Below are 23,540 nucleotides of genomic sequence, written 5' to 3'. Positions count from 1 at the left end.
ATAACAAAAACTTGGGTTTGGGCTCTGAGGCTACTGACATATGATACACAAGTCACTACCTGCATGTACCAGATGCATAGCTTTGTCTTGGGGGATAATGGCTCTGGACATAAGTGTGGCTAGGTATCAGGATGGTGACCTCTCAGGCATGAGTCACACATAGTTCACTTTGCTATAATATTATCACCACCATTTTTATATAACTATCCTTTGTTAGAAGGTGTCATGAACATTATCTTGCTGTTTGGGTAGTGCATGCTTCATCTGTCAATTTTGCATGGGTTTGATGACATGTACAATGGATGTAGATGACTTTTGTCTGGGAATTTAAGCCTGTCTGGGAGCTTAAATTCATAACTCTGCTAGACAAAAATCATGGACTGAACAGAGACACTGGATTTATGACTTATTATAGTGGTGCCCAACCTTATTACATAGAAGGGCCACATAAACCTAAGCACAACCTTGTATGTGCCAAACCTATTCTAAATATTTTGATAAAATATAAATCAGTAGAGGTGACTTTAAATCTTAAATTCAGCTTGTTTTGTATGTATTTAGATAGGTTGTTTCTATATACGGTATAATCTATTTTAAAACATAAAATGCATCCGATGAAGTCAGCTGTAGCTCATGAAAGCTTATGCTCAAATAAATTTGTTAGTCTCTAAGGTGCCACAAGTACTCCTATTCCAGCTATACACTCCTTCCACCCTTATCTCTCTTTTATAAGTCAGGTAGGTGAAGACAATCCTTCATTTCAAAATGAGAAAAAAAAAAGAGGATATGGTGAATTTACACCAAGGGATGGATTCTGCTTCCCCATGGAAGAACTGCAGTTGTGGGTAGCATCTTTGGTTCCTACTTGACTTTAAGGCAGAATCCCCATATGACAAATAATGACAATGGATTCTTTTGCCTTCAGCAGAACTGATTACTTGGCATCCGATGAAGTGAGCTGTAGCTCACGAAAGCTTATGCTCTAATAAATTTGTTAGTCTCTAAGGTGCCACAAGTACTCCTTTTCTTTTTGCGAATACAAACTAACACGGCTGCTACTCTGAAACCTGTGATTACTTGGCTAGAAACTGCAGGGGATAAGAGTAATCACCATGGGCTGCATTCTTACAAGACCCTCTATATTGAATGAGGAGAGAGTTGTCTAGCTCAGCACTTTTTTGCTTTAAGCAAAAGCGTAACTTTTCAATAAGAAGAACAAAAGAAAAAAACACAGTAATTTGGCTCAGAATAATGAGAAGGAGTTTAAGGTGAGGGAGATAACATTGTAGAAGGGACAAAAGTTGATGTATACATTAAAATGTCTTTCTTTGACAGAGTTCAAAGAAGTTGATTTGTATCATGTGATACTGGGCAGTAACACTGAGAATATTCATTCTTTTAACTGAATGGTATAGGTGCAAAAAGCATACATATAATCCAACTAAATTCCAATCCTGGTAACAGAATTTTTGCTACACCTGAAAATTAACGATTATACAAAATTATTTCCCATCTAGGTTTTTCAATAGTTTTGAAAAACATTTTATTTTAACGAATGTTCTCATAAAATGAGAAAGAAAAATAACTAGTTATATCTAATTTTGTGTCTCTTGAAACTGTGTGCCCACTCCTAGGTTATCCAAAATAAAGAAAGCATTTACTGAACAACGAAAGACTTCACTGTCTGACAATACGTTCTGTACTTTTGGTTAGCTGGAACAAATGTATCTACAGCTGTGCATATTTACATGGACTGATCACATGGATACAATATATTTATACACCCAAGGTTCACTTTCAGAGGGCTGAGCACTCTCACCTCCAAAGTTAATTGGGTTTGTTGGCGATCAGTCCCCCTAAAAATAAGAACCTAAATATATGCTATAGAATGTATAATTTATGGGCTGTATAAACTCAAATGCTCTATCTCTTGATATATCTACAGTATATATTCTTAATTATAGACCTTTTTATACTGTAATGTTAAATGAGCAGTTTGGTTGAGGCCAAAGGGTCGGGGAGCTGGTCTTGTCCAAAATGATGATAGAATGATACCCTAACATCTAAACTCTACTTTAAAAGACTTTAAAAGAAAACAATTAAGAAAGCTCCCTACCAGGCTGTAACAATGAACTGATCCACGATTGCTGTTGTGTATGACAACATGTCATCTTAAAAAGAGAGTTACTTGAATATTCAGGTAACGGAATGATCTTAGTGGGTGAACATTCCTAGGTGCTTTGTAATTTTGTTTTATCAGTCTCATTACATAGCTGCAGAATACATCGCATACAGTTGGCAGGAGTACCACAAGAGGGAGTCAGTCATCATAAAACAAGAGGTAGCCTAATTCAAATTGCTACTCTGCATTCTGGAAGGAAGAAGCTGTTTGAACAATTAAGGCTTCTGAGATGTGACAATCAGTGATAAACAGATAAAGAATGTAATTTTGGAATGATTGTAACAGTCCATCTCAAACAGAGAAGGGTCTGTATAGAACCAAGCCAGAGAAAGGCTCACAACAGGTGCTGGTATTACATCTCCCATTTAGTGGAACAGAACGATCATAGCTTGTGCTAAGTAGATAATAATGAAGAATCATAAACAATGTAAAGGACACAAGTCAAGAGGAAGCTGGAGCTTTAATGAGGTCCAACTTGCCAGGAGCTTTTTGACATGTCCCTAGCTCACTTACAGAGCCAGAAAAGCAACAACTTAGACTCTGACAGCTGTAAGAGTGGCTGCTTTTAAAGGAAGTTTTATGTGATGACGACACCGGACTGGGATTCAAGCTTTCATGTAATAACTAGCCCAGCTCATTGCCTAAGACCTAATCATTCTCAACAAACTCTCTCACAGTAATGCTTCATACAAATAATAGTTCTCCACAAATCAGGTAATCCCCATCATCAGCTCCCCGGATAGGAGAGTTTTGTTCAGACTAGTAAATAGAGAAAGTTAGCAGGGTCCATACTGTGTCGTACTATCCTCACTTAATAAATAATATACATTCTGAGGAGAAGAAAGCAAATGCTAGCTGCTGGGATGGATGGATGGAATAATGATTTAAAAATTATACTACCAGAGCAGCCAGCACCCAGCATTCACTGGCAGACGAGTCATTTGACAATAATTCTACATATGCTTCCATCACAAAGAGCTCTTCAGTTTAATTATCAAAGAAAAACTGAGCATCCATCATTTTACCAGTGTCTTTTAGAAAGCTATGGATTTTTTCTGCTAGTTAGGAAGGTAAGGTCTTTATAGCTGAGAAAAATATTGCTTTAGTTCATGTAAATTTTCCCCTGGAAGATATAAATATGATTTATAAAGAGCCACAAATGCCCATGAACCATTAATTATTAATTATTATTACAAGTCAATAACCATCTGGCATTTGTTAGGTAAGTGGTACACTAAGCCTTATGCCTGCTAAATTGTTTGGTTTTGCTATCTCACCCTCCCAAACTCCTCTATCCCAGTTTGTCAGTTTAAGCACCTTGTGGCATTCGGTCTGACACCGAGATGATGCTACGGTTGACACAGATGCTTAACTTTAAGCACACTAGCAGCCCAATTAGAATCCTCTCCTGTAGAGGGCACTATGAGCAGGGGAGAGTTTAAAGCATCTCTGCTACAGGTTACTGCTGCAGTTCTTCCCTCTCTGTGCAGATATTGGCAGCAGAGGGCTGGGGGAGAGAACCGTGGCACAGAACATCTGGGGAAGGAGACTGGGGAGATTGGTGGTAGAAAGGAAACCATACACCCAGTGGGAAGGAAAATGGGAGATGACAGAGCATCCAAAGCATGAAACAGAATGGGCAGTGAGGGCAGTCATCCATCAGGGGGCACAGCAAAAGAATTCCTGGATCTAGGGTGACCAGACAGCAAGTGTGAAAAATTGGGACGGGGTGGGGGGTAATAGGAGCCTATATAACAAAAAGACCCAAAAATCGGGACTGTCCCTATAAAATCCAGCTGGATCCATAAAACCACTTTGTCTGGGTGATACCTATCGGATGCTATTTTAAATGTCACAAACAGCATGGACAGGTTCCTTTGACAACCAGACTTCCACAGCCATATTTAGCTCTGTTTATGTAGAGTTTTGACATGCTGCTTTGGCTGGACATTCTTGGCCTGGGCGCTTTGTGCACCAGGCTTCTTTTAATTCATTCAACAGCTGGTGGTTATCTTTTTGCCACTTACAATATAAAATACATGCCCTCCCCCCTAAAATTGACACTGCTACCTCAGCAAGATAATGTGCATGCCCAGAGATGTCCTGCTTCCCTAGATACCCTTCAGCATTCACTTTTCTTCATCTAATTTTCCTACATTGTTCTCATGTTCCCCCCATCTGTCTGTCTGTATTCACCTGTTGTCTCTTGTCTTTTACTTAAAGTGTTTGCAGTGTTGCTGTAGCCATGTTGGTCCCAGGATATTATAAAGGCAAGGTGGGTGAGGTGATATCTTTTATTGGACCAAAGAAGTTGAGATTACCGAACCCACCTTGTCTCTCACTAAGATGGTAAACTATTTGGGGCAGGGGACATCTTTTTGCTCTGTGTTTGTACAGCATCTAGCACAATGGAATCCTGGTCTACAAGGGGGGCTCTGAGGTATTACTGCAATACAAATATACTACTACTAATACCTAGTCCACTACTGCTGTGTCACCAAGTTGGCTCCATTTCAGTTGCTCTACATTAAGAAACGGTAATCCTATAAATATTGCAACTGGCCACGGTTGTGGTTATATGAAAAGCAACTTTTCCCACATAGAGTGTGTGTGCTTATGACAGGTGCTTTATACTCCAGCAGCATTCTTCCAGTCCTCCCTACCCACTTTGCCTCTCTGTTAGGCGCATCAGAAGTCCTTATCTGCTGCCTTTGTATAGAAAGGGGGTGGAGAAGGTTAAAAAACTCTGCCTGGTCATTTGACTGGACAAAGCTGTTCACATAAGGCACTTTGGAACAGCTTCAGCGAACACATTGCCAGCTACATGCCATCTCACTTTGCACCAGAATCAAATCTATCACTGACAACCTGAGCCCCTGGTTTAATTGCACCACTGGTGTGAGGGCATGACTGCAAGAAAGCTGGCAGCAAGAATGGTTAGAGAAATAAAGGAGAGGAATGGGAACAACTGATCCAACGTGAAAATGAAGTCTGTTTTGCAGCTTAGAGAGAAACAGGGCTTTGTCAGGAAATGGTTCAGAGGGAATGAGCAATTGGTCTTTTACATACATAGTGATTATTCTCCACATGACCCTGTGTGCTAAGATGTTACTTAAGTTGACTAAATAGGAATCCCTGACCTGCACAGTATAAAGGATCAGTACAAAGGGGATACTCAAATTGCTCTGGACTGTAAATGAGGCTTTAGGCAAACATGGGATTTAATGAATTCAAATTGTTAGCTTCATTTGCAGAATAAAAACCAGTCTTCTCGGCTTCTTTGTAGTGACACACAGACAATGCACAATCACATGAGGTTATGTTTAAACACATAAACTAGCAGCTCATCCTTTGGAGTCCACTTGATATAAACCAGCATGAGGAGAGTTAAACAATGTCAAAGCAGAGTGAATGCGATTTTTACAACTATTCATTTTTAATGTATGTCCATTTGAAATCTGAGCACCCTCTATTACTAATTTGTTATGGCAATATTAATTAATGGTTTTGCTTCTCAGCAGTTGAATGCTGTTTACACTGAGTGAGATAGATTAGGAGGAGTATAAGATTAGAAAAACAATCTGGAAACTGGTCAGGTGCAGTTGGGGGTCACCTTGATGTTTCTGAAAAGAGCACACTGCACTAGAAAAGCCTACAAGTATCCCACAGTTTCTCGACAGGGAATATACTGGGTTCTCACTAGTGCGGACTTGGTAAGACCATGTCAGCATTTTTCACTATTAACTCCTATTTTGGAGTAGGAATCACAGTTTTTAAGAAAAAACAACAACCAACCCTCAGGCTCCCATAAAAGTTGATAGGCCAAGGAGTGATCTTCATTTATGGGCCATCTGAGTCAAGACCAAGTGCAATGGTAAACAAGGGGCAACATTCAGTGATTGAGAGAAAGGAAATGATTTTTTCATGAAATGTTTCCACTCTCATTCCACTTGGACTCTGCTGGGTGATTCAGTGGATCCTCTCTGGTTGCTTGGACACCATGACCAACATATTCCGTGTTGATTCAGACCATTGATTGCATTTATGTCCTGCCTTTAGGTGGAGTGGCAACATAATTAGCTTTGGCTCAGGTTAACAGATAAGGTTTAAGCCATCGCTGAGAACAGAGGCACATTTCAGTCTCTGTAGATACTTGGTAGGGCAGGCAGCTGACGAGGCAAGTTAGGTCATGACTGCTCCTGAGGATTTCGGCTGCCCTAATTTCTTTATTCTGGCACTTACTTGTTTTGCCTGAGAAAGGGCTTATTGAGAACAGCTGATCAAGGAGTAGACTTCAGTGCTGTGACTAGGGAATTTGTTCCTGACAGAGGATAAATCCCCACAACTCTGGAGGCTTCAATAGGCATCCTGTACATGCAGCATCTATCAGGATCAGGCCTTGAGGAAGGAGGATAGTACAGATTGAAGAATGTGGCTCCAGGAGCTTTTCCCTAAGAGACCCCTTTTATATCAAAGCACCTTTGCTCATTTGTTCAGTGAGGGTCAGAGAATGGCACAAACTTCAAAAGATTCTGAGATTCCATTCAATTAAGTGCCTGGAAATCTCTGATGCATCTCTGCAAATACTGATAAAATACTACAAACCACTAGGGCAGTGGTGCCCAAACTTTTCCTGTTGCACGCCCCCCCGCCCTTACCATTACCAGTAATGGATTCTGTCCGTGCTCCCCCTCAATTACTGCACAGTTGGAGCAGAGGAGCTTGGACTGAAGGCACAGCTGAGGGGAGAACTGGGGATGAAGGAGGAGCTGGGGCTAGAGGCAGAGCTAGCCTGAGGGCGGAGAGGGAATAAGGGCAGAGCTGCTGCTGGGGCCGGAGCTGGGTTGGGGGTGGAGCCGAGCAGCGCTCCCTCCCCACCCCTAGTGGGGGCTGGCCCAGAACCTCTAGGGGGGTGCATCCCACAGTTTGGGGACCACTGCATTAGGGGTGGCAGAACTAGGCTAGAAATAGCACAAGTACAGACTCACATGACGTCTGGAACTTCCTGCTTCTAGTCAGGCTGCAGACACAAAGGGCTCAAAAATCAAGGTCCCAGAGAAGTCAATGGCAGAATTTTGCTTGTAGTGCAAAGATATGCAAAAATGGAATGCAGTGGGGGGCCATTTATATTTGAATTTCACAAAATATATGATTTTTTGGTGACTCCTGTAGCTGATTCTGATTATATCTGAATTGATTTGCCCATCCCAAGGATCAATGAGTCAGTGTTCTGATCTCCATACAAAAAAAGATAAAGCACAGAAAAAGAGTGATTGGTGAGTTAGGGGAATAGCTGGTGCTTCTTCTGAAAGGAATAGGAGCTGAAAATTCAGGTATTGTCTCAAAGCGATTGAGGTTTCAGGACTCCCTCCTGTTCCGCAGCGGACATGGATGCAGAATAAGTGACTTTTAGATAGGTATGCACTCAAGACTAGCCCCTTCCACTGCTCCTGCCACTGTGGCTACACTATTTTTAGCTTGCTAGCTCAATCAGAGCACAGCTTGAAGTGTAGATGTTAATTTAGTAAGGGAAATGGGTCAAACCGCTTGAAGAGATGGCTGAGCAATGGGCAAGATAGAACAGGATGAAGAGAAAGAATGTACCTTTTTAAGCAGCTCATGGGACAGCTCCTCCTGAATACATTCTTACTGTCAGTTGCCACCACTTCTGTTAACACAATAGCCAGTTGTGCACAGCAAGGAAGAACACAGAGAAGGGCGCTGGAAGAGCTAATTCATGATCCTCCTGGACAGACGAAGGTACCAGTGGATTTAGGGCTCGATTCAAAACTCAGTGAAATCAGTGGAAAGATTCCTATTGACTTCAGTGGGATTTGGATTAGACCCTTAGTGAACAGTATGAGTCACTGCTGGTAGACATGATTAGTGGGATGTCAGAAAAAAAAATTACAATGTACTAATGGTACCATGAGCTGACATGTTGAATGCTGGCATTAAAAGTGCCTGACTAGTCTATTGGTGGCACAATATATAACAATCCAAAAGAAAGTTTGACAAAGAGAGTTCAATGACATCTTTTCATTACCATGTTCACTTCCAGAAGCATAGGAAGATTAAGCTGGGGGATGGAGTGGGTCTAAGGAAAGAAGAAAAGACACAAGAGGAAGATATACAATTCCTGAGCCGTGCAAGATGTACAATCCAGGTGGAAACTGGGGCTATCTATTTGTCCTAAAAGGGAGGGGGGCATGAGGCCCTGCCCCCTCTGTGGTCCCACCCTGCCCCTCCTCTTCCCCTCGACATCCCACCCCCTGGCCAAGCCAGAAGTTGGAGCTGGGCTGGAGATTCCAGGCCCCTCCACCTACCCAGGGTGGGGGAAGGGCCAGAAAGTAGCTACTGGCCAGTGTTCCTGCCCCTCCGCCCCCCCGAAACCCTCCACCCAGAGCAGGTGCAGGGTCCCTGGCCCCCCACAGCTGCCCACATGGCTCTTACAGCGACCTGGCTCTGACTTCCGGCCTGGCCATGGGGTAGGGCCTCAGGGCCGAAGAGCTGCAGCTAGGCCATGGGCTCCTCAGGCTGCTCTTACCTGGGCCGGGCTCCAGCTTCCGGCCTCGGCAGGGAGTGGAGCCTTGGGGGAAAGAGGAGGGCAGGGGGCCAGGCCCATGGCAAAAAGTCCACTTTCAAAAATGGGAAGGCCATGGCCCCTTCGCCCACACCCATTCCAGGGCCCATGGTTGGAAGATGATTATGGGACCAGCTACTTAGGGAATGGTACACCCTGTCGTATAGACAGGTAATGATGCAGGTTGGTGTCATTTCAGAATATGACAAATCAGCTTCTACCTCCAATGGAGTTGTTAGTACAAGGCAGACATCTGCTGATACTCCAGAAAAATTCTCTGTGGGTAGCAAAGTAATCTATAACCATAAGCACAAAGGCATCTGGGATTATTCTGCACATTCTATTGACAAGAAGGAAAATCCTTGAAAAAGTATGGATGGGCCCTGGGTTGATGCCTCAGAAAAGTAAACATTACTATACACATGATCAAAGGTGGTTAGTGTAGGAAACTGTGTAGGAGAGATTTGCTATGCATGTGAAGACTTATAACCTTCCTAGTGACTTCAAATGGACACAGAGTTAGAGCAACACTGAGTGATTCTACAAAACATACCCTAGGAGTCCATGCTGATGCTAGTCTTATCACTGGCTGCAACTGAATGCAAAAGAGCCCCATGCCACTAGCCTGAGCACTCGAATCTGAGCAGCACCAAAGTATAGACTCTTCCTAATAAGAAGAGTGCTGTGAGGAAGATCCAATAGCAAATGTTTGCCAAGCATTTTGAAAAAGACATGAAGCACTGTGTAAGCCCTATTATTTATGATGCTTGCGGTGGTGGCGTTTTCTTCTATATTTGTATTGTTGAAATAAAGTGATTCTTTCACAAGGAATGCAGTGTGCTGGTATAAATTTGAAGGGATACTGGCATGGAAATCAGGATCTATTTTGGAAAGCCTGTCTCATTTACCAATGCTAATGATAACAACTACTACTAATTTTCATTTACATAGCTCTTGAGGGTATGTCTACACTATGAAATTAAGTCGAATTTATAGAAGTCAGTTTTGTAGAAAGTGTTTTTATACAGTCGAGTGTGTGTCCCCCCACACAAATGCTCTAAGTGCATGTAGTCGGCGGACTGTGTCCACAGTACTGAGGCAACAGTCGACTTCCGGAGCTTTGTACTGTGGGTAGCTATCCCACAGTTCCCACAGTCTCCACCGCCCATTAGAATTCTGGATAGAAATCCCAGTGCCTGATGGGGCTAAAACATTGTCGCGGGTGATTCTGGGTACATATCATCAGGCGCCCGTTCCCTCCCTCCCTCCGTAAAAGCAAGGGCAGACAATCGTTTTGCACCTTTTTCTTGAGTTACCTGTGCAGACGCCATACCACGGCAAGCATGGAGCCCGCTCAGCTAACCGTCACCATATGTCTCCTGGGTGCTGGTGGACATGGTACTGCATTGCTACACAGCAGCAGTTTATTGCCTTTTGGCAGCAGACAGTGCAGTATGACTGGTAGCCGTTGTCGACGTAGTCCTGGGTGCTCTTTTAACCGGGCGCCTGGGCAAACATGGGAGTGACTCAGCCAGGTCATTTCCCTTGTTTCATCTCATGGCGATTGAGTCCTACCGGCAGTGCACTGTCTTTTAATCTGCAGCCAGCAGAAGATGATGGCCAGCAGTCATACTGCACCGTCTTCTGCCGAGCACCCAGGAGGTGATGATGACTAGCATTTGTACTACACAGTCTGCTGCCAGCATGATGTATAAAGATAGATGAAGTGGCTCAAAATAAGAAATAGACCAGATTTGTTTTATATTCGTTTTCTCCTCCATACCTCTGTGAAATCGACGGCCTGCTAAACCCAGTTTTGAGTTCTATCCTTGAGGTTTTGAGTTCTATCCTTGAGGCAGCCATTCAGTTTCTCACAAAGCCACCCCCTTTGTTGATTTTAATTCCCTATAAACCAACCCTGTAAGCTATGTCATCAGTCACCCCTCCCTCCTTCAGGGCAACAGCAGACAATCGTTCCACACCTTTTTTCTGTGCAGACGCCATACCACGGCAAGCATGGGGCCCGTTCAGATCACTTTGGCAATTAGGAGCACATTAAACACCACAAGCATTATCCAGCAGTATATGCAGCACCAGAACCTGGCAAAGCGAAACCGAGCGAGTAGGCGACATCAACGCGGTGACGAGAGTGATGAGTACATGGACACAGACTTCTCTCAAAGCACGGGCCCTGCCAATGTGGGCATCATGGTGCTAATGGGGCAGGTTCATGCGGTGGAACGCTGATTCTGGGCCCGGGAAACAAGCACAGACTGGTGGGACCACATAGTGTTGCAGGTCTGGGACGATTCCCAGTGGCTGCGAAACTTTCGCATGCATAAGTGCACTTTCATGGAACTTTGTGACTTGCTTTCCCCTGCCCTGAGGTGCAAGAATACCAAGATGAGAGCAGCCCTCACAGTTGAGAAGCGAGTGTCAATAGTCCTGTGGAAGCTTGCAACGCCAGACAGCTACCGGTCAGTCGGGAATCAATTTGGGGTGGGCAAATCTACTGTGGGGGCTGCTGTGATGCAAGTCAGAGGTCAAAGATCTGCTGATATCAAGGGTAGTGACCCTGGAAATGTGCTGGTCATAGTTGATGGCTTTGCTACAATGGGATTCCCTAACTGTGGTGGGGCCATAGATGGAACCCATATCCCTATCTTGGCACCGGAGCACCAAGCCAGCGAGTACATAAACCGTAAGGGGTTCTTTTCAATAGTGCTGCAAGCACTGGTGGATCACAAGGGACGTTTCACCAACATCAACGTGGGATGGCCGGGAAAGGTATATGATGGGAAAGGTACATTGCATCTTCAGGAACTCTGGTCTATTTCAAAAGGTGTAGGAAGGGACTTTCTTCCCAGACCAGAAGATAACTGTTGGGGATGTTGAAATACCTATAGTTATCCTTGGGGACCCAGCCTACCCCTTAATGCCATGGCTCATGAAGGCATACATAGGCAGCCTGGAGAGTAGTCAGGAGCTGTTCAACTACAGGCTGAGCAAGTGCAGAATGGTGGTAGAATGTGCATTTGGATGTTTAAAAGCACGCTGGTGCAGTTTACTGACTCGGTTAGACCTCAGCGAAACCAATATTCCCACTGTTTGCTGTGCTCTCCACAATATCTGTGAGAGTAAGGGGGAGACGTCTATGGTGGGGAGGGAGGTTGAGACAAATTGCCTGGCTGCTGATTACGTACAGCCAGACACCAGGGCGGTTAGAAGAGCACAGGAGGGTGTGGTGCGCATCAGAGAAACTTTGAAAACCAGTTTCATGACTGGCCAGGGTACAGTGTGAAAGTTCTGTTTGTTTCTCCTCGATGAAATCCCCCGCCCCTTGGTTAACTCTACTTCCCTGTAAGCTAAACACCCTCCCCACCTCCCTTCGATCACTGCTTGCAGAGGCAATAAAGTCATTGTTGCTTCACATTCATGCATTCTTTATTAATTCATCACACAAATAGGGGGATAATTACCAAGATAGCCCAGGAGGGGTGGTGGAGGAGGGAAGGACAAGGCCACACAGCACTTTAAAAGTTTAAAACTTATTGAATGCCAGCCTTCTGTTACTTGGCCAATCCTCTGGGGTGGAGTGGCTGGGTGGCCGGAGGCCCTCCCACCGCGTTCTTGGGCATCTGGGTGAGGAGGCTATGGAACTTGGGGAGGAGGGTGGTTGGTTACACAGGGGCTGTAGCGGCGGTCTGTGCTCCTGCTGCCTTTCCTGCAGCTCAACCATACGCTGGAGCATATTAGTTTGATTCTTCAGCAGCCTCAGCATTGCATCCTGCCTCCTCTCATCACGCTGCTGCCACCTTTCAGCTTCAGCCCTCTCTTCAGACCGCCACTTACTCTCTTCAGCCCGCCACCTCTCCTCCTGGTCATTTTATGCTTTCCTGCACTCTGATGTTGTCTGCCTCCATGCATTCGTCTGTGCTCTGTCAGTGTGGGAGGACAGGATGAGCTCAGAGACCATTTCATCGCAAGTGCATTTTTTTCGCCTTCTAATCTTCATTAGCCTCTGGGAAGGAAAAGATCCTGTGATCCTTGAAACACATGCAGCTGGTGGAGAAAAAAAAAGGGACAGTGGTATTTAAAAAGACACATTTTTATAGAACAATGTGTACACTCTCTTTCCCGGTAAATCTTGCTGTTAACATTACATACATAGCACATGTGCTTTCGTTAAAAGATCGCATTTTGCCTCTACCCCCACTCCCGTGTGGCTAACAGCGGGGAACATTTCTGTTCAGCCATAGGCAAACAGCCCAGCAGGAATGGGCACCTCTGAATGTCCCCTTAAGAAAAGCACCCTATTTCAACCAGGTGACCATGAATGATATCACTCTCCTGAGGATAACACGGAGAGATAAAGAACGGATGTTGTTTGAACTCCAGCAAACATACACTGCAATGCTTTGTTCTACAATGATTCCCGAGTACATGCTACTGGCCTGGAGTGGTAAAGTGTCCTACCATGGTGGATGGAATAAGTCTGCCCTCCCCAGAAACCTTTTGCAAAGGCTTTGGGAGTATATCTAGGAGTGCCATGAATGCCAGGGCAAATTAATCATTAAACATGCTGGCTTTTAAACCTTGTATAGTATTTTAAAAGGTACACTCACCAGAGGTCCCTTCTCCACCTGGTGGGTCCGGGAGGCAGCCTTGGGTGGGTTTGGGGGATACTGGCTCCAGGTCCAGGGTGAGAAAATCGGTTTCTCTGCTTGTTTGCTGTGAGCTATCTACAGCCTTCTCCTCATCATCTTCCTCGTCCCCAAAACCTGCTTCCGTGTTGCCTCCATCTCCATTGAAGGAGTCAAACAACATGGCTGGGGTAGTGGTGGCTGAACCCCCTAAAATGGCATGCAGCTCATCCTAGAAGCGGCATGTTTGGGGCTCTGACCCGGAGCGGCCGTTTGCCTCTCTGGTTTTCTGGTAGGCTTGCCTCAGCTCCTTAAGTTTTAGGCGGCACTGCTTCGGGTCCCTGTTATGGCCTCTGTCCTTCATGCCCTGGGAGATTTTCACAAATGTTTTGGCATTTCGAAAACTGGAACATAGTTCTGATAGCACGGATTCTTCTCCCCATACAGCGATCAGATCCTATACCTCCCGTTCGGTCCATGCTGGAGCTCTTTTGCGATTCTGGGACTCTATCATGGTCACCTCTGCTGATGAGCTCTGCATGGTGACCTGCAGCTTGCCACACTGGTCAAACAGGAAATTGAAATTCAAAAGTTCGCAGGCCTTTTCCTGTCTACCTGGCCAGTGCATCTGAGTTGAGAGTGCTGTCCAGAGCGGTCACAATGGAGCACTCTGGGATAGCTCCCGGAGGCCAACACCATCTAATTGCGTCCACAGTAACCCAAGTTCAACCCAGCAAAACCGATTTCAGCGCTAATTCCCCTGTCGGGGGTGGAGTAAGGAAATCGATTTTAAGAGCCCTTTAAGTCGAAAAAAAGGTCTTCGTCATGTGGACGGGTGCAGGGTTACATCGATTTAATGCTGCTAAATTCGACCTCAACGCCTAGTGTAGACCAGGGCTGAGATTCTTAAAGAAATTTGCAAAGTAACATCCCCATTGGATAGAGGGGGAATTGGCATTAAGTAGTAAACCAGAAGCAGATTGGGGAATGAAACTCAGGTCTCCTGATTCCCAATCTTCTGTTTTAACCTCTAGGCCAGTGGTTCTCGAACTAGGGGCGTTGCTTGTTTAGGGAAAGCCCCTGGCTGGCCGGACCAGTTTGTTTACCTGCTGCATCCGCAGGTTTGGCAGATCATGCCTCCCACTGGCTGTGGTTCACTGCTTGAGGCCAATGGGGGCTGCAGGAAGGGCGACCAGCATGTCCCTTGGCCCGTGCCGCTTTCTGCAGCCCCCATTGGCCTGGAACAGCGAACCGCGGCCAGTGGGAGCTGTGATCGCCAAACCTGCGGACGCAGCAGGTAAACAAACCGGCCTGGCCCACCAGGGGCTTTCCCTGAACAAGTGGCACCCCGGTTTCCCTTTGTAATGCAGACAGTTTCATGTAGCACAGCATAGCATGCTCCATAGCATTAGTGAATGCAGGCAGCGGAATCCAGCACTAGTACAGTAAAACTATTGATACAATTCTGTGCAATCACTCAGACCTCTGTAGGACTCCTCCACATCCAGAAAACATCAGTTTCTTTGAACCCAGCAAAATCATACAAGTGTGAGAATATAGCACCATGATGGTCTTTGGCATGTGATAAACTGCCACAGTTTGATTCACAAGACATAGGCCTCTGATCTATATATTCACCATCTATCTCTATATCACCACTACCTCCAAGAAATGTATGAATCTTTGCAATCCTCTCTCTGTTTGAAGCTTGACAAACACAGCTGTTATTTATACAGATATATATCTATATATACACACACACATATTTATATCTATCTATCTACTGCGACAGGGTCAGGCCAAATTGCTACAGGAGCATGATAGAAGGCAGATATATTAGCCCCAGGTTAAATAGGTCCCTTTTCCCTGGGTAAGGTAACAGGGAAGGTTCCAGAACAATCAGGAACCTTCTGGAGACAATTAAGACAGACAGGCTGATTAGAACACCTGCAGCCAATCAAGAAGCTGCTAGAATCAATTAAGGCAGGCTAATCAGGGCACCTGGGTTTAAAAAGGAGCTCACTTCCATTTGTGGTGTGTGTGTGAGGAGCTGGAGCAATAGGCACTAGGAGCTGAGAGTGAGAACGCGTACTGCTGGAGGACTGAGGAGTACTTATCATTATCAAAAGCATTATCAAACACCAGGAGGAAGGTCCTATGGTGAGAATAAAGGTGTTGGGTGGAGGCCATGGGGAAGTAGCCCAGGGAGTTGTAGCTGTCGCACAGCTGTTCCAGGAGGCACTCTAGACAGCTGCATTCCACAGGGCCCTGGGCTGGAACCCGGAATAGAGAGTGGGCCCGGGTTCCCCCCAAACCTCCCAACTCCTGGTCAGACACAGGAGGAGTTGACTTGGACTGTGGGTTCATGAAAACAGCCAAACTGAGGGCTGCCGTGAAGCTCCAAGGTGAACAAATCCGCCAATAAGCACAAGACCCACCAAGATAGAGGAGGAGCTTTGTCATACTACATATGTATATCTATATATAAGTATATACACATATATATCTATCTATCAGCTTTGCTAGTGGCAGAATTGTCTAAAGATCAGGCTTGAGAAAAGGCACATTCCTTGTCACTAGCAACTCTGCAGAATGGTATTCCTCTCGGGAAAGTGTAACTTTATAGAAAAGAAACAAGCTATCCCATTAGCTTTTACTTATGGTTTCCTTTCTTCCAAGAATGTTGTATCATTACAAAAAGTACCTTCGTTACGTGTGTCAATACAATAATTATCTCTGGTAAGCTGAAATGTTGACATTCCCATGTTCATCCATCCATCTTATGGAAAAGCCTGTAAATTGCTCCTAATGATTTTCAGGTAAGCCCATATACAGGCCTTTGTGTGTGGCCTAAGAAAGGGCCTGTGAAGTTTCTGTGAAGAAAGGGGTTTGCTGTAATATGGTATTTTCTATAACTGGGAAGAATGGTACGTACAATCATTCATGAACCACAGCGAGAACATTAACAATCACATTAATCTTAAGAATTCCTCCCCTTTGGTAGCAGCTATCTGAGAACTCTCACCTGTGGCAAATGGTTACATTTACTCCTGCTGGGAATGTGACTGGGCAGCCGAATGTTAAAGAGGGCCTGCAGCGCAGCTTGTGCTGCTTGGCCTTTTGCCAGCTTCTTGCTACGTCCTGAGCCTTCAAATGTTCTCCCATCCACTCTCACTGCCATCACAAAACTCTTGATATGCTGCTTCTCCACAGTCTCCGAAAGGCAGACGTACCTCAGTCCCGATCGCAGCTCATTTAGCAACACCACTGGGTTCTTTTCACTCTCAGCTGTGGATGCCATCTTGTGCTTGTTTTGCTTAGCGTGGCCCATTAAATCCAATGTGTGGCAGAGTAACCTCCCACGCCGATAAGCAGTAGAAAGCAATTCATTATTAACCGGGTTATAGACCGAAAAGTCCTCGCTGTGTGCAGATGGTTCAAACTCCTTGAACAGAGTGTCTGGAAAGTCTGCCTGGTCAGATGTAAAGTCAGTGGATGGGTTAAAACAGTTCCCCATGGCAAAGTGAGCTTGACATGCATTTGGGAACTGAACAAAAGACTTCAGCGCTAGTTCTGCGGCTCGCATTTTGGCCTTCTTTTTCGTGGGTCCTGTACCTTCAAATGTAAGCCCATTTACTTCTACGGCAACAGCAAAGACTGGAGCATGCACTGGGCCTGTCTGGGAAACCATTTTGTATTGTAAACCTGGTTTAAGTTCATGTAGCTGGACCAGGGCATTCTTTGGTGTCACTGACCACGAGACTTTCTTCCAGATGAGTTGGAGTTTGCAGAAATGGCCACTGTTGCCTTCCTCTAAAGGTCTTTTCCTTTTAATGCTAGGTGTGCCCACTCTTGACCTGTCACTAGAGGATATTGGATGATCCTCCAGGTTGCCAACATTTCGGTTTTCCTTTACTTCTGCACTGCTGGTACCTGTCAGTAAACAAACAGAAAAGCCCACATTACTCTTGCCATCAAGCTAGAGCTGGAGAATAGCATGAAAAGAGATTCACAGATATTTTCATGAATAAGCATGGCCTGTTCACTGGGTTCACTGGGCTGATATTTGTAGGGTCATATTAATAGTTCTTCATGAGTATTTGGATGGTGACTGGTTTATCTATTACAATATTGATGACTTCTAGAATGGTGTGAATGATTATTGGTCCAAGAACTCCTTCCTGATGTGTATTAGTCATAACCACTTTTTAAAATGTTTCTGTTATCCAATGAGGGAGCACAAATGCTGCCATGTTACTTAAATGAACACTCAAAATGGATAATTAATAGTAAAAGTGAATAGTTTCTAAAGTGCCCCTGTGCTGAAATCTGTTCACATTAGCCACATAGGCCAATGCTTACAAACAGCAAATGTTGCTACAAATCAGAATTGATTCACAAATGATTCAGAAACAGAAAAATGAGCAAATTCATTGAATAATTTATTTTCAGTGAATAAATTGATCAGCTGTAGCCACAACACAGACCTTTGTATTACTTACATCACAAACCCAGCCGAAGAGATGATCAAACATCCTTTTCTGGTATTTGAGGCTCTAATTTGTTCTAGTCTATTCTCTGGGGCTAAGATCCTTGTTTTAATAAGTGAGATTTTTCCTGTCAAGTTCAATTGCAGGTACTCTTTGCGACTGCAACAGCAATAACTAATAATGCAAAAATATTAGATCAGTGCAAATCAGGCTTGGAGAAACCAGAGGTGCACGATGGCAGTAATTACTGATGTAAAGGATGAGCTATGTCAAAGAAAAGCAATAGGAAAGAGCACCTACAACAAGAGACTGTTGGTGGTGGGGCAGGGGGAAGCTAGAGGGAGCATTTTCTAACCGCAGAGTTAATGAACCACATTCAGCTCTCAGGTTTCAGAGTAGCAGCCGTGTTAGTCTGTATTCTCAAAAAGAAAAGGAGTACTTGTGGCACCTTAGAGACTAACAAATTTATTAGAGCATAAGCTTTCGTGAGCTAAGTGAGCTGTAGCTCACGAAAGCTTATGCTCTAATAAATTTGTTAGTCTCTAAGGTGCCACAAGTACTCCTTTTCTTATTCAGCTCTCAGTTACACTCCTGCATCGCCACTGACCTCAATGCAGTAGCACAGTGTAATTGAGAAGCAAGTTTGAGCCAACCAAGTTTAAGCATCCTTGGGGCTTGGTCGGTAGCAAACTGAAAAAATGAGCAACAATGAAAAACATATTGCTCTGTCACGAAGCGATTCACTGTACTGCTGCCATCTCTGACGAGTACATTTAAATGTATCCCCTTCTTATTCCTGTAGGAGTCAAAATGTAGTGGGCCATATTCTCTGGTCCAATCGAAGTTTTCTTGGTGCTGGACCAGATCAAGGAGCTGTCCAGCTGCCAGTCTGATCCCTGACACAAAGCAGAGCATCTCTATGCCTGGCTGCCTATATTTCATCAGCTGTGACTCATGGGAAATCTGCATAAGGACCAGGCTAAGTTACAGTCCCTGTGTTCAGGGGAGTGCAGAGACCACTCCCTCCTGTTTCTCCTAGGTGCACGACAACCCCAAAGGAGTGTGGCCATGATGCTGCCTCCCCTAAGTCTGGATGACAAAGCTGTGAGGCTGTGCAGGGGCGTGGGAAGCTAGCTGTTTGCTAAGGGCAGGAGGAGCTTCTGCTGGAGCATTGCAACTTTGCATCGCTCCCAGCTCCGGCTGTGCCTTACAGACACATATGAGCCCTCAGAGAATTATAGGGGACCCTGACAGCAATTATTTAACATCTGCAAATTTCCCAAGGGTGTATGAAGTGTCTGCTTCGTATTCCAAACAGCAATGGGTCAAATCCTGGTATTTGATTAAACACTGAACAACAACATCAATACAATAAGGTCCCAATCCTGCAGGTTGTTCTGTGAGGGTGGATGCCTGTGTGGAGCCCCACCGGTTAGGCCTACAATGCAGTTACACACCCATGACAGTCCTGTATCAGCTGACTCAGGCTTGTGGGGCTCCGGGCTTATTGGGCTGTTTATTTGCGTTATAGGCATTTGGGCTCAGACTGGAGCCTGGGCTCTGGGATCCTTCCCTCTTGTGGGGCCCCTGAGCCCATATGTCTACACCACAGTTAAACTGTTCCTTAGCCCAAGCCCTGCGAGCCTGAGTCAGCTGACATGGGCCAGCCATGGGTTTTTAATTGCAGTATAGACATACTTACTGAGGCCAATGGGACTTACTGTGCATGCAGGGGTCCCTATGTGCACAACATCTTGCAACACCGAGACTGCAACTCAGCAAAGCACTTCAGCACATGCTAAACTTCAAGCCTATGTTTGAGTTTCATTAAAGTCACAGGGTGCTTAAGTGCATTGCTTGGTAGGGATGGACATGGGCTGCTAAATCAGGGCCTTAGTGATTAGCTCATTTTTTATATTCTAAAGTGAAAAAAAAAAGAAGTCAAATTAGAAAAAGAAAAATCTTGCCATATAAAGTTCAGCCATATAAAATATGATAGCTATAAAAACAGCCTCACTGGAAACGAGCCACTGAAAAGGTCATGTTAATAAGACATGATCAGAGATAACTTGGTCTCTTCTCCTAGGGTTCAAACCCATTTATGGAAGCTCTGAATTGAGGAGGGGGAACAAGTCAGCCTTAACTGTGTCTTATTTTCCTGGGCCATTGAAATAGCTAACCATTTTCCACCATGGCTGGTTTTCCATAGATAGCACCACCTTCCTAAGGCTGAACTATCCTTCTTTGAAGATCCCTTCTTGTTTAAAAGCTGTGAAACATTTTGCCTCATACATGTATGCTTTTCTAAGGGAAGTAGGGTTGGTTCTGTATTTAACACCTCTTCTCTCTCTTTTCCTAATAGGGTTTTTACGGACCCAATTATTGTATATAATAATATTGAAGCCAGGAGGCATGAAAAGAAAGATAGCTTTTGTTTCACACTATATACAGGTTTGAAAATAATTTGTATAGATTATGCACCACTGAATAGGAAAACTCAGAGGGATATTTGTATTTATAATTCATATTTTCTTTTTCCATCTGTTTTTTTTATTTTATTTTATAATCCTTGGTCCATGGGTTTGTGAACGGAGACAGTTTGTCCTTCACCTTCACAAACACAATGAACATTCGCTGCATGCCCTAAAAGTTTTGTCTCTGGCACTATCTATCCTGGATAGTGGGTTGGTTGTGGAGTAGTGGGCTATGTTTTTTTTTTCACCAATGCAACTAGACAAATACAGTGAGGCCAGTGCAAACCCTCAGTGTAGTTGTGTGACAGCAGTGTGAGATGGCGCTGCCACCAAAAATTATTGGAGTGATTTATATTAGCACCGTCCACAGACCTTGTTTAGCACTGGTGCAGTATGTCTACCTTATGGGCTAACACTGAGGTAGATGGTGATGCAAATTACCTTAGGCCAGACAAACCTTAAATCATACATAGGGCCTGATCCTGAAATTCCAGTTAATAGCTAAATTCTCCATTGCTTTCAAAGAGAGCAGAATCAGGCCAGTTGTCATTCATGTCATATAAATTAGTGGCCACCTAAATTCAATCAGAAAGTTCCTTTATTTCTCACAAAGGAGGGAAGCTTCTAAGAAAGAGCATATGCCTGATGGACTTGCATGACATCCAACAATAGTTGGATAAAGCTAAATTACTTTATACTTTCAGGTACCTTTGAAATAGGAGATCTTTGAAATGTGGCTTTCATGAGACCTCTGTGCAGCAGGCACAAGATTACATCTCTAATGGTGGCACATGTACTTCTCTCATGAAAATCAGACAAAGCAAGCAAATGACACCAAATTACATTAGATAAATACTGTAAGCAGCCGTAATAGAACAATCACAAGCAATTTTAGAAATGAAGAACGCTAAAAGAAAAGGGGCAAGTCAGAGGTTGTACATGGGGAAAAATGCAAAACGGTGGATCATTTTCATCCTTGTTATCTCTCAGAATGACTTGGCTCTTGAGTCTCCAAAATACATTATCTATATTTGATAAAAAAATTATAATCGAATATAGTGCTCCTAAGTTGAAAGGTTTGCAGCATAATGAAATTATATGTTTTTGGAAAAAGAAGAAACAAAAAAATACAGATTTATAGTAAGAATTTTAATTTTATTCTGAAAGATTAAAAAAAAATCTGATTTTGCCTTGTAAGATCCCCTCAGATAACTTTACTTGTCATTCTTTTTCAGACTGCACAAGCAAGTGAAGGCCTTTATCCTTTATATTGCAATCTTTTTTTTTTGCTACAACAATTGAATGGGAGAAAAGAGAGCACTTATCAAATGTATTTATTTGTGCATTTTCCCCCTCACTCTTCTGTATCTCATTTAATTTCTCTCTCCTTTCTGGTCATTATGCACAGTAGAGTTAACCTGGAGAGTCTGCATCATCAACGAGCTTTTCAGAACTATAATGCATCACTAATAATGACACTGCCTATGTCTCTGGGTCATAAGGGCTCTGAAGAACTAGCCATCCGATACTCCACGCTACATTTGAAGAGATAATATTGTTCCTGTTGAAGGTTATTCTGCTGCCAAACTTTTTTTTTTGGCGGGGTGGGGGTGAGGGGGAAGGAAATGTGGCAGCTTCACTATGGAAAACATCTTTTAAAAACAAATCACAACAAGTAAACATCTGAGATAATTGCAAGGTATCTATTATATGAAGATCTAAGGAATAAGGAATGATTGCCTAGATACAAGAGGGTCACAAGGCAATATTATCTTTAGAAATGTTTAGGAATCCCAAGATTGCTACTGTTGCATTTTGAACAGTGAAGGTTAGGTTTATTTTTAATTTTTTGCGGTCTGTATTTTAATATCTGGCCCCCATTTGACCTCCTCACACAGAGCATGTTATTTGCTGTCCATCTTCATTGTATTGACCACAGGGATTCACCTCCATCATTTCTGATATACTTGAAAATGAGGCATTTCACAGCAAAAACTATAGGTACGATCTGGAGGTCAAACTCAGGAGACCTGTGTTCCAGTCAACTAGTATATCAGCAGTACTGTAGGGCAATCTCCCCAGCCAGCCAAACAACCTTTTCATAAACTACCAAATCTCAAAAAAAGAAACAAAAATTCTTTTTCTGGAGATTTGCAGAAATCAATTATATTCAGATCCATATTCTTGAAGTTGGTATAATAAATTTGTAGCTAACAGTAGAAATCAAAACTACACACACTTTTAACTACCAGTTCGATGTATATATATGAATTATGCTTAAGAGGAAAAAAAACATTTCATATTCTCTTTGTTGATGATCAAATCCTTCCTAACTTGCAGGTGTAGGTGGTTTAAAACCATATTATAATTCACCCTAAAGGATATTATAACAATACGCTGTAGAATGGCTGCATTTACAGTTTAAAAAAATCCTTTTAAAAGGTCCCCTATTGTTTCCCCGACAACTGTGCCAGTTTTTTTGCTTAAAATTAAAGCCGAGAATTTATGGAGGAACTTGTGAAAGATGAATGTTGTTTCCTTTAGCACCTCCATACTGAAAATTTTCCTACCACTGTCATCTATTGTCTGTAATAACTACAACATGCCTAAGCACTAGTACAGTTCTTACCAGTTAGGGAATTTATTTACATAACTTTTGGCCCTGATCCAGTGCAGCATTTAGGCTCTGACTCAGGAAAGCATCCCTGTTCAGAATAGCACTTAAGCACATGCATAAAGTTAAATGTGTACTTAAGCACTGTTCTGAATAGAGCTTGGCATAGGTCCCTGCTTAAGTGCTTTCATGAATCAGGGCCTAAATACATACTCAGCTTTAAGCTCATGAGAAAGGCTATTGAAGTCAATGGCTAAAATTTTCAAAAGTGATGAGTGATTTTGGTTCCTCCATGTTGGGCTGCTTGAGATGCTTTAAGGGTGCCTGATTTTCAAAGGGTGGTGCTCAGCATTTTCTGGAGATCAGATTCTCTTAAGGTGTCTCAAATTGGGCATCCAAAAAATGGAGAGACCCCAAATCACTAGACACTTTTGAGACTCTTGGCCAATATGCTGATAGTTAAATATGTGCTTCAGTGTCTTTCAGGGCTCTAGTGTCTGCACAATCACCAAAAATATATGTGTATCATGGTCTTATAGGGCCTGATCCAACAG

General features: G+C 43.6%; 1 protein-coding gene across 2 annotated transcripts in view; it reads right to left on the bottom strand.

The window, feature by feature from the left end:
- Positions 1–23,540, bottom strand: part of ADARB2 (adenosine deaminase RNA specific B2 (inactive)) — a 458,043-nt gene that overhangs the window by 155,750 nt on the left and 278,753 nt on the right. For both annotated transcript variants that reach the window (XM_038393479.2, XM_038393480.2), the window contains one exon: positions 16,434–17,341. In XM_038393479.2, coding sequence (XP_038249407.1) covers positions 16,434–17,341 — 908 coding nt within the window. The remainder of the gene's footprint in view (positions 1–16,433; positions 17,342–23,540) is intronic.

Source organism: Dermochelys coriacea, chromosome 2 (assembly GCF_009764565.3).
Source record: "Dermochelys coriacea isolate rDerCor1 chromosome 2, rDerCor1.pri.v4, whole genome shotgun sequence".
NCBI lineage: Eukaryota > Metazoa > Chordata > Testudines > Dermochelyidae > Dermochelys > Dermochelys coriacea.
The sequence above is the reverse complement of the archived record's forward strand: the minus strand, read 5'-3'. Positions and strand labels throughout refer to the sequence as shown.